The sequence below is a fragment of the Chondrus crispus genome, genomic scaffold (genome assembly GCF_000350225.1).
Source record: "Chondrus crispus Stackhouse genomic scaffold, scaffold_78, whole genome shotgun sequence".
Classification (NCBI taxonomy): domain Eukaryota; phylum Rhodophyta; class Florideophyceae; order Gigartinales; family Gigartinaceae; genus Chondrus; species Chondrus crispus.
The window spans coordinates 92,146-103,149 of NW_005178710.1; the positions used below are offsets into that span (position 1 = coordinate 92,146).

At 52.5% G+C, this 11,004-nt stretch overlaps 1 protein-coding gene across 1 annotated transcript; it reads left to right on the forward strand.

Moving 5' to 3' along the window:
- The first annotated feature begins 461 nt into the window (after positions 1-461).
- Positions 462-878, forward strand: CHC_T00007549001 (hypothetical protein). The gene has a single exon (XM_005711196.1). It carries the CDS (start codon positions 462-464, stop codon positions 876-878), a length of 417 nt encoding a protein of 138 aa, XP_005711253.1.
- The last annotated feature ends 10,126 nt before the right edge of the window (positions 879-11,004 follow it).

Genomic DNA, 11,004 nt, shown 5'->3' on the forward strand with positions numbered 1-11,004 from the left:
GGTAGTCGGTGAAAGTGCAAGAGCAAGACGAACCTCATGTTTCTTTCATCCCCGAGCCATACGAGTGTAGGTACCAAACGCAAGCGCTACGGCGTGGGCTTTCTTCTACTTCCTACGACCCTCTAAGTCTTCCTTCCATCCCTCGATTACCCCCTGATTCCCAACATGCTGGCCCCGCTGGCCACATCGGTTCCGATCCTAACGCTCCGTCCTCGCGTCGATACCCTGCTGCGTCGGAGCTCCACGATAAGGCCATGCGCCTTAATCCTGTGCTTTTTGCTTCCGCTAAATGGTTCTCTGTGATCGGTGTTTGTTTATCGCACATTGCTCCGTGCTCACGGAATAAACGAGGGGGCTCTTCGAGGAGCGTCCCTCACTGACCTGCGCGTACTGGCGCAGCTTGTCGTCTCACTTCCGAAGGAAAAAATCCTTGGGTGAATCGTCCCATTGACCCATTGCCGATGGTCGCGTCCTGCCGATCCATGTTCGGATCATTGTCCTCTGAGGGTGTCTTCTCATCGTCGACACTTCCCTTCATTTCACCGAAAATAGAATGCATTCCCTTTTCCTATCAACTTCCTCCTCTTTTTGCTCATGCGCCCCCGACACTGCGGTCGCATTCTGCTTCATTTCCTTATAAGGAAATGAAGGAGGAATATATTCCTCCTCTCTCTTTTTTCATTCAAGTTTTTCCTCCTCTTTACTGGAACCTATGGCTCGGCCTTCCCTTCTCTCCGATCAGTTCAACGAGTGTCCTCCTGCAATATGGGAGCGGTAGCTCTCTTCCCTCGAGAAACCCCCCTTTTTTAGCGAAGTCGCATCCGCAATACCTTGGGTTTCCATTTGTTCATCGCGCACGGCTAAGCGCAAAGCTATAAAAGTGGAGACCCAACTGATTCGGCTCGAACCAAAGGGAGTTGGTCGAGGCGTCTAGTGTCCATGTTCCTCCTCACTTCGGACATCTCAAACGTGTGTCTAGACGGCTCCCTGCTTGTCTTGTTGAGTTTTAAGACTATCTTCGCGGCCGTTTTGAGCATTGGTCAAAAATATACGTCCTTTCTCGCCCGTGCCCAGATCTGTTCGGAAATTTCCTCCCCTTTTCCATCTCTTCGCGACGCTTCGTAGGGCTCCGAGGATGTCCTCAATATTTTCTCCCTATAGCGCCGCTGTTATCCCTTGGACAGCAAGGTTCTGTGGGCCATGCAATCGCTCTTCGTTCCACCTGGTCTCTCCCTCTTATGTTCGTTGCGGCCCGTCTTGTGCGCATTTGCACGCGATGACAAGTATCCGTGTCGGATCTCTCTCTCTGCTGAAATCCACTGTCTGAACCAACCATTCCGTTTTAGCCCTTCACGGCTTGCGGGGGGGTTCATCTCCTCCCTACCATGAAGACTTTGCTTCTGTTTCTCGAATTTATTCTAGCGGTTACTCGCTTGTCTTGGTCGTCAGGTCTCTCTCCTGACGTTCGTCCGAATGAGGGCATACTGTCTGGCACAGTTCGTGCCGTGCAATTTGAGTTACGGCTGGAAGTTCCCCCTTTTGAATTCGCATGCGACCTGCCTTCACCTTGATAAATTGAAAGATTCAACTTCGGCGATTTCTTTACCTCATTGAAAGGCGCCCTTCTCTCTGCGGAAGAATCCGCGTATCCTCTCTCATCCCCTTCTTTCTTTTCAGCCTTAAATCACATTCTACCGTAGTGATAACTTCTCCGTTCGTAGCGTCTTGTGACGCTAGGTAAAATGAGTTCTATTGATCCCCTGAGGGGGGGTCCCCTCTGACAGCGAATTCCAAAGCCTTCAGACGTCCTTCTTTCCATTCAGATCATCATTCAGTTCCCTCTGTCCTGTGGCACTGGGTTCAGAGGCCGAGTCGCAAAGTTTCGTGTCTGCGCATTTTTGCTAGCGGGTGGAACGCCTTGGTGGCGACTCTCTAGTACTAGCCAGTCCGACACTCTGGTTGAGGTCATCTACCAAATATGCTGGCGAGCGTGCGATTCTCCGGACGTCTCTGAAAATGTCGATCCGGTTCCCGTAGTGGGGTAGGGCACCACTCCGCAGCTCTTCGTCCACCTGTCACGCGGCTAACGCGCCCTCGGATCGGGATGAAACGTCTTGTGTCGTGACCGTCCTTTCTTCCATTCTTCTCGGTTACTTTTCTCCTCGGCCTTCGCTAATTCTTGTGGACTTGCGTTTCGGCGTACGTGATTCGGGGCCTTGTTCCTGTATGACCGAACAAAATACAAACAAATCAAAAAAACAGAAAAAGGAACGAAACGACTTAAAACATTAACAATGGGTCGCTATGAATCGGGGGGGTTTTGAATTGCTAGGGCGAGCGTGTGGGAGCCACGAGACGCAGTTGTCCTGAGAACTCCCTAATACGTCCTCATGGCGGCGGTTCCCCCTCTCGGCGGGCATCGTCTTCTCAGTTTGTCGGGACGTAGTCAGGGCCTCTGAAACGGGTCCGGCGACGTCATGGCGTTGCGCTCCGGGCGGCGCCTTGCGCAGTGGTGGGGGACGGTGTCTCCGGGCGGCTTCGGGAACTTGGGCCTTTAGCCAACAACCACTTCGCGTACGTCCAACAAGTACGCTAGCCACCCATTTTTTGATTAAAATTTCGCAGACTGATCGATGTTCACTTTTCGACTCTTGCCACTTGTCCAGCGGATTTCCACGTATTTTCGCCTTTTTGATCAATCCACGCCTTACGAGGGCGGACCGCTAATCCAAGCGTCGCTTCACGTGCACGCGATACCGCGCGCGATCGTACCCAAGGGGGTATATTGATTCAGACTGAGACTACAGTGATTTTTCCATGTCTCGGCACCAAGTCAATGAGGCTCTCCGTCTCCCAGTCATTTCCCATCTCTCTCCGAAACCCCAACACTGTACAGCTCTCTTCTCTCTCTCTTCTCACTCTCTTCTCAGATCGTCGTACGCACAACGACAAAACATTGATTCTCATGGACGAGTCGCTGGGCAGTGCACTCAAGCACGCAACGCTCCTCATATATGTTGTCGTCGATAACGCTTCGCCTTCAGAGATTCCGATTGCCCCTGTCCCCTGGCGTGAGTCCTCCATCTCCTCCTTCCTGTTTGCCCCTCGATGTTACACAGACCTCCTCCTTCCCAACTGGAGGTCCCACCGCACACCAAAAAAGACTGAATAACGCGTAGCCTCCTCATCCTTTCTCCCTCCAACGCCCGGCGGTAGATCATTTCCACCGACCTACAGTTCCTCTGATCCTCGAGTAGCCCGGGAAGCGAACCGTTTCCTTTCGCTCTTTCAGTATGTTGTCATAAGGGCGTTTCGCTGCTAGTATCTATAACCTTTCTGCCGACGCATTCTCCGCAACATGAGCGTCCCTCTATATCTTTTCCCAGGTAGAATCCATCCCAGGGATCATCGTCTCTCCAAGTTCGTCCCCTGAGTCTCACGATTCCCTCATCAACTCTCTTTTCTTCCTCTCGATCATAGTCCTCCTTCGAGGCCCTTAAAGGGCCTCGATCTCTCACGGCATTCTTCGTGCTGTGCCCTTCTGACCGCAATTGGTCGCTAAGTTGTATATTAAACAAACACTACCATATTGTCACCAAGCGTTGACTTATCATTTCTTTTTCTATGGGCAGTGAGCTGGGTTCCTCGTCTCTTGTCCATCAACTACCCAGAGTCTCTGCTTCAAAGGGTGTCACCCTCCTGTAGCATAAACACCCCCAGCGATAGGGGTGTATGCGCAGTTCGATCGAGACCCTTGTCGATCGGGAAGACGGGGGTGAAGCGGGACACCAGCTAACGGCACCAGGCAGCGAGCCCGGGTAGCGTGGTAGAGCGGGAACGGGGAGGACGCCAGTACGCGCGAGCGGTTCGACGCCTCGACGCCCGGGCGCGGTACTGGGTAACGATCCAGTACCGACGGGCGGAGGCGGAGCCGGCTCGTGGGCGTACCGCGCGCGTCCTCAACCCGCGCTCGGTGCCGCTCTAAGGTAGTTAGCGAACGCTACCTTAGAATAAGCGGGAAGTCGGACCTTGACGGTCGGGGGGTGACAAGTCCGTGCTTGTCCTCCTCCACCGCCGCCGGTCCGCTCCATATTTAATATACAAAACAATCTATAACACTACAGTACCGAAGTACTGTAATGGACTACTGTAGTACAGATCGGACCGTACTGCAATACTGTCAGCCATCGTGGCTGACAGTACACGTGTGTGTGCGCGCGTCCGTCCGGCGCGGTACACTTGTACATGTGGGCACACGTGCGCCCTGTACCCGAGGGGTACACGTGGCCACGCGCGGTAGTACTGTAGAGCATCGGGTTCTACAGTATTGGATCCTGTTGTTGATCTAATCTAACTAAAAAGCCCCAGGGGGGGTTATACTACACCTCCTTTAGGCGAGGGTTCTTCCTCTTCGTTCAGAAAAGCGTCGGCGTGCCTGAATTTTTCTCCACCTTGCCTGGTCTTTTCGTCCTTCGGTGACGCGGTGATTGGCATCTTCGTGGCCGTCGTCCTCTCTTGGGGAGCGCCACACGCTCACTCGGGGATCACGAACCTAGATGCGTCGCGTGAAACGAAAACGAACAAAAGCACGAAACAAATAAAACAAGAACAAAACAAAACAGAACAGTTAAGAAAGTAAAAACGTAGGGTTTTGGTTACGACTCGCGTCTTCTATTCGCGTTTTCACCAACGCGTTCCGTAGGGGGCTCATCCTAGTCTCGCGCATGCGGCTTGCGGTGGGAGGAGTTGTTTCTTCCTCCGAAAATACGTCACCACTGCGCTACTCGGTAATTGTTCAATTGGCTCCCATGTGGCGTCCTCGCTCGCGTAGCCATACCATTCTACCTTGATAATTAATTTCCTATCTCGATATCCGTGGTCGACTATTTTGTCGATCACGTACTCCTGATCTCCGGCTCCTTCTTCGTGTTCCCTGACAATTCCTTCCCCCTTCTGAAGATCTTCCGACTCGCCCTCTTCTGTCCGGTCTCTTGACTCGCGTGAGTCTTGCGGAGTATCCGCTAACTGTCATTCGGTAACTAGCTCTTCGGGGTCCTCTCGCGGAGGCGTGTGTACATGGGGGCTACCCCATTCTCGAAAACATTCCGTCCTTCGTCTCTCTCTATCCTATCATGGAACTGTAGCGCTTGTGTTAAGCCGGTTGCCGGCGCGAGGTCCATCGGACTCGGGGTTAGTTCTACTCGATCGCGTGAAACGCGTTCCTCTTGATCTCCAATGGCGATGACAACCGTATGTTGGTCCGACCTTCTAACCTGATAAGGTCCTGTGGCAACTTGTGCAAGCTTGTGTTTCGGTTCGCTCGCCGTACGTTGCTCCTTCCGGAGGAAAACATACGACCCTGCGGGGATGTCATACTTGGGCTTGCGAAGTCTTGCATCGAAAGTTCGCTGGTACCGAGCTTGTTCTTTTCGTAGACTCTTATCGGTGGTTCTCATTAAACTTTCCAACCACGACTTCTACTTCAAGTGGTCGGCTCGAGACGAGCTGAAATGTTCCAATTTCGGCTGTGTTTGGAGCGCGATACTTGTCGGTGCCCGAGCTAATACTAATTCGAACGGGGCAATGTTTGTGGTTCGCTGAACCTGAGTGTTGTAGGCGAACGTGACCGCGTCGCTAAACAGGTCCCAATCCTTCGGATGTTCTCCGACGTATTTCCGCAGCGCGGAAGTGAGCGTGCGATTAAATCTTTCGACTTGGCCGTTGGCTTGCGGGTGGTACGTAGTCGTGAAAGCATTGCGTATACCGACAATTCGGCATACGTTCTGAAAGAACCGGGCTGTAAACTGTGTCTCATTGTCGGACAGTAGCTTGACCGGCGGACCGTACACGAATACCCATTGGTGAGCGAAGGCCTGCGCGATGTTCGCGGCTGATATTTTCTTCAACGGTACGGTCCGTACAAGTTTTGAATATCGATCGCTGATCACCAGGATGTACCAATTTCCTCGTTTAGTTGTAATTAGCTCACCGAGGATGTCGATGGCTACAAACTCCAGCGGAGCTTCTGGTGTGAATAGCTTCATTTGTTTCGTGTTTCTTCTCAACTTCACCCTTTCCCACGCGCATGCGGCGCAATTCTTCGCGACTGCGTAGCAGTCTAGGGCCATTGAAGGCCAATGAAAATGTCTTCTTAATGTCTTGTACAATTTCCTACCTCCCGGATGTCCCGCCAATTTTGCGTAATGGCTTAACCCAAGGACGCGGTCCCTTAATGATTGTGGTATTACCACTTGTACGAACTCTGCGGCTGTACGGCATAGAGTTCCTTCGAGTTCCTCGCCCTCTGTTGTGAACGTGCGCGTTTTTCCCGCGTCCATTTCTTCTTTGACTCGGCCGCAGGAGAGGTCGACGGCTTGCTCGCGAAGAAGCTCCTCCGGAGCGATGGCTTGGAATTGATCGAGGCGATCAGAGGTGGCCCCCTCCTCAAGAGCGAGGATGTCGTCGACCCGTTCAAAATCTTCTTCGTCGTCTTTTGTAGCGTCGTCCGGTTCGGCCATGAAGCATGGAATGTCGCCGTCGATTTCGTCGACTGTTTCACGATCGGTTATCAACCCTGACAAGGCGTCAGCTTGGCTGTTTGCATTTCCTTTCTTGTATTTAATTTCGAAGTCAAATTACGAGAGGCGTAGTCTCCATCGGATTAAACGTCCACTAGGGTCCGTTACATTCATCAACCACCTCAACGAGGAGTGGTCGGTATGCACTATGAAGTGCTCCCCGTATAAATACGGCCTCAAGGTCTGGAGGGCCCAAATGAACGCCAAACATTCTTTTTCGGATACACATTAAATCCTTTCGGCAGTAGCCAGCGTTCTCGAAAGGAACCCGATGGCTTTATGCTGTGCATCGGGATGCGTTTGAAAACGCGCTGCCCCAATCTGATAATCGCTCGCATCGCTGTCTACTGAATACGGGAGGTCCTTCCTTGGCAACGCCAGCATCGGCGGTGCAAGAATGGCGTTATTGAGCTTATGGAAAGCTGCCTTGCATGGTTTGTTGAATTCCGCGATTTGGACCGGTTGTCCCTTCTTCAGCAGTTGGTTTAACGGATGCGCGATTTTCACGTACTGTGGGACAAATCTTCGATACACGTTACTCGAGCCGAGAAAGCTCCTCAACTGTGTTTGTGTTTCAGGGTACCTCACTTGTTGCAAGGCCGCGGAGCGGGCGGCGTCGAATTCTAATGTGCCGGGCCGTACTACATTGCCTAGATACTTGATTCTTTCGACGAAAAATTCGCACTTGCGGAGCTTCAGCTTGACTCCTGCTTTCTCCAGAACTGAGAGGATTTCATCAACATGGATCATGTGCTCCTCCCAAGACTTGCTGTAGATAACGATGTCCTCTAAATAGACTAAGCAAGATTTCCAACGGAAAGGTGAGATCAAAATATCCATTGGTCTCTGAAACGTCGCTGGCGCATTGGTAAGCCCAAAGAGCATTCTCGCGAATCGATATAAACCGGAATGACATGAAAAGGCCGTCTTGTCACGGCCATTCTCTGGAATTGGCATCTGCCAATATCCTGAAATGGCGTCCAACGCCGAAAAAACGTTGGTGTCACCAAGCGAGTCTAAACACTCGTCCATCCTTGGTAAGAGGTACGTAACCTTAACTGTAACTGCATTCAATTTCTGATAGTCGACGCAGAAGCGGATCGATCTATCCGGTTTCGGAACCAGCAATACGGGCGATGCCCACTCTAATTGTGCCGGCTCAAAAACTCCTGCTGCCAACATTTTCTGCACCTCCAATTCTTCAATCTCTCGGGCCTTCGGTCCGGCCCGGTACGGAGCTTGCGCGATGGGGCGAGTCTCTGGAGTCAACTCTATGCGATGGAACGTGGTGTGGATCTCTCCAAGAGTCCCGTCCTACATGCGTGAGTACTTCTTCAACATCTGACGGAATCTTTCGCGCAGCCGGTTTCACACGTGGCTCAGGTCGTGTTCCTCCACGTTCGGCGGTGGGGGCTCGATCTGTCGCTCCAGCTTCGTAGATACCGTCGCGGAGAGCTCGCCCGACGGTTCCTCCAGCTAGTCCTCCCGTTCTTGTCCCGACGATGTACTTCTTCTGGCGCCCTTAGGCGGCGAGGTAGAATTAATAAAAAGTTCTTCTGTCCTCCCTTGAACTCCAAGCACTTCTCCAATTGTAGTCTTGCTTTCTAACACAGCCCTTGGGTGGGGTAGAAGCCCTGCTACCACTTGAATCTTCTGAACCCTGACAGGATACGGTCTAAAGTTCGCCATTAATAACCGAAATGGCCCGTCAGGCTCCACTTGAGCCACCCCGTTTGAACTCACCAACCCATGCTTGTCGTACAGAGGCGAGTAGGGCTGGATCATGACGAGACGGTTTCTTTTTGAAACACATTGGACTACTTATTGCGTCCCTGGTTCAATCGTCGTAGCCTTAGGTACTTTCACGTTTGGGGATATTCTTTCCCCTTTTCCATCTTCCTCGTCCTCTCCCTGAATGAGAGTCCGTTTCCCTTTTCTCGGCGAGAATTTCCGCACAATCGGAACCTCCGAAAAATCCACCAACTCCACCTTCCTCCTCCTCCGAGGAAGGTGGAGTTGGTGGATTTTCGCTTCTACGAACCGATCACAGTAGTCCGCGCCTAGAATTTGCGGCACGGCGAGTTTCTCGCATACTATAAATTCGGCTGTAGCCACAAAACGTCCAAGCCTCACAGGCATCTTGATCGTACCAACGGTGCGAAGCGGCCTGCTATTTCCATCGCTGATGTTCTGCATGGGTCCAAAGGAGACCAGAGTTTTCAGACCGGCGGGAAGTTCCGATTTCCGAATCAGGTTCGGGCCAGCGCCAGTGTCCAACACGGACATTATGCGGCTCATCAACCCGACCGTCGGTCCAATGTCTGCGAAGACCTTATAAGTGTTCGTCGCAAGGACAAAAAATCTTCTCGGGACACTCCTTTGCGCTTGACCCTGTACCAGGGACGTCGGACTTCTGTCAGCGGGTCGTCCTTGCCTTTGCACAATATTTTCTTGACCTGTACGGGTTATGTCGGTTTGTCAACAATTCCCACTACCTCCTCGTCGGAGACTACGTTCCTCTCCAAAATCGGGGATCGGGACGAAGTCCGGGACATGGTTCGGCCGACACATGTCCCCCCTTCAAAATTATTTGAGGTTCCCTTCATCAGTTTCCCTGCCGGGGCGGGTTTCTTCTCTCGTCTGACGATGGCCTTGCGGCCAGCCTTCCTGAATTTTGGTTTCGAACCCTCCCTTGACGAACTCGGCGTGCTCGCGGTTTGCGATTCGAACCATTGCTTCACCTTCAGGTAGCTCGTCAACGAAATTCCCAGCCTCTCCATTGGGGACAGTGCCTCATAGTTCCCTAGAACCCGATGCCTGTCTCCGAACGAGAGCAGGCACGTGGGCGTCCCGTGCCCCTTCTCATAGAAATGATAGCACATGAGGCCATGGGATCTTCTCAGGGTACGGCGGCCTCGACGGCCCGCGGGCCGGAGACCTTCCTGGCCACCCCGGTCTCCGGAAATTCGCACCCTTGTCCTCCATTGGAATCCTTAGCACCGACGTGTGGCCGCGCCCCTGAAATGCCAACACGAGATCCGTGGCCTCCGTATACGAATCGTCCGTATACGTGCGCGTCGATAGTTTTGACGCGTCGCCCGAACCGTCTTCTCCGTATCTATTTCCATCCGATGTTCAAATAATATCGCCTTCGGCGATAAACGCGATTCCATAATTAGTTCCGTCCTGGCTCGAATAACTTCGTTCTTCTGACTCAGAAAGTGACTCGGCCAGATTGGACGCAAAGTTTTCTGGATAGGGGCCCAACCTTGCGGTTGGCTCCCGTCCGCAGCGATGGTGGTGCTTGTATCGTCACCCTTTTGGTCTTTTTTCCCTTGAGCGGCTCGCTGACCCGTGGGCCTTTGCGTAGTTAACCAATCTTAGGAAGTACACGTCCCTGTTATCCTGTCGATATTGGGACACCATCGGCTTGATACTTGCGTCGAGCCCTTCGATGAACATCTTCATCTGCGCTTCCATGGAATAAGCATTCCCGCAACGATTGCTCGCGTCTGTCAGACGAATGTAGATTTCCATCTCGTCTTCAGACGGTCGCTGTTGGACTTCTCGCCATGCAAGTACGGGTTGGCGAATCGCTTCGTCAGTGGCGAAACTTCGTAGTAGCCACTGTACAGCCTCCGGCCAGACGGAAACCTTCCCATGATGGGACCCGGCCGTCTGTGACACAGAATTGTACTGTCTCAAGGCGATGCCACCAAGAAATTCGAGTAACAAGCGAGTAGCTTGCCCCTCATTCACTTCTTGTGTGTCGATTTCTTGAACAAACTTAGCCAAAAATCCAAGACAAGGACTCCTTTTTCACCAGTAAAGGTGTTGTCCATCTTCACCTTCGGTGGTATCTCTCTCCTGATTTTTCGCACGGCGGTCCGCCTGGAGCTCGACAAATATGTCTGCAGGGTCCTTAGACGGTACTTCCGATACAATCACAGTTCCTTCAAGAGGTTGTTTATCGGATTCAGTTCCTCCAAGACCTCCCAACGCGGCCCATGTCACTCAGCGACATATTCTGGCTCAGCGTCCTTGTCTCTCCTCGAGGCCGACGACGTGACCCCGCCTCTCCTGAAGGAAAGTATCCTACTTGACTAGATTCCACTTCCTTTCCCTGAACGACGTTCGGAATCGCCCGAATGGTTCGACGATCCGTCGTCACCATCTCCGGAGGGACCATTTGACTCTGACCTTGAGTCTCGGTCCTCCCGGTCGTCACTACAGTGACTCTTGATCCTGCTTCACTTGTCCTTCTTTGAACGCGTCGACTTAAACCTCTGCTGTTGAGCGGGCTTGTCCTTCTTCGACCGACGGTCGCCCTCTCCACCCGAAGGGAACGGCTCGTGATCCGGTTTCTGATGCGCTTGGCCGGTGGCCTGCTCTGGATTCTGGAGACGTTGAGCGGCGCAATCGAACT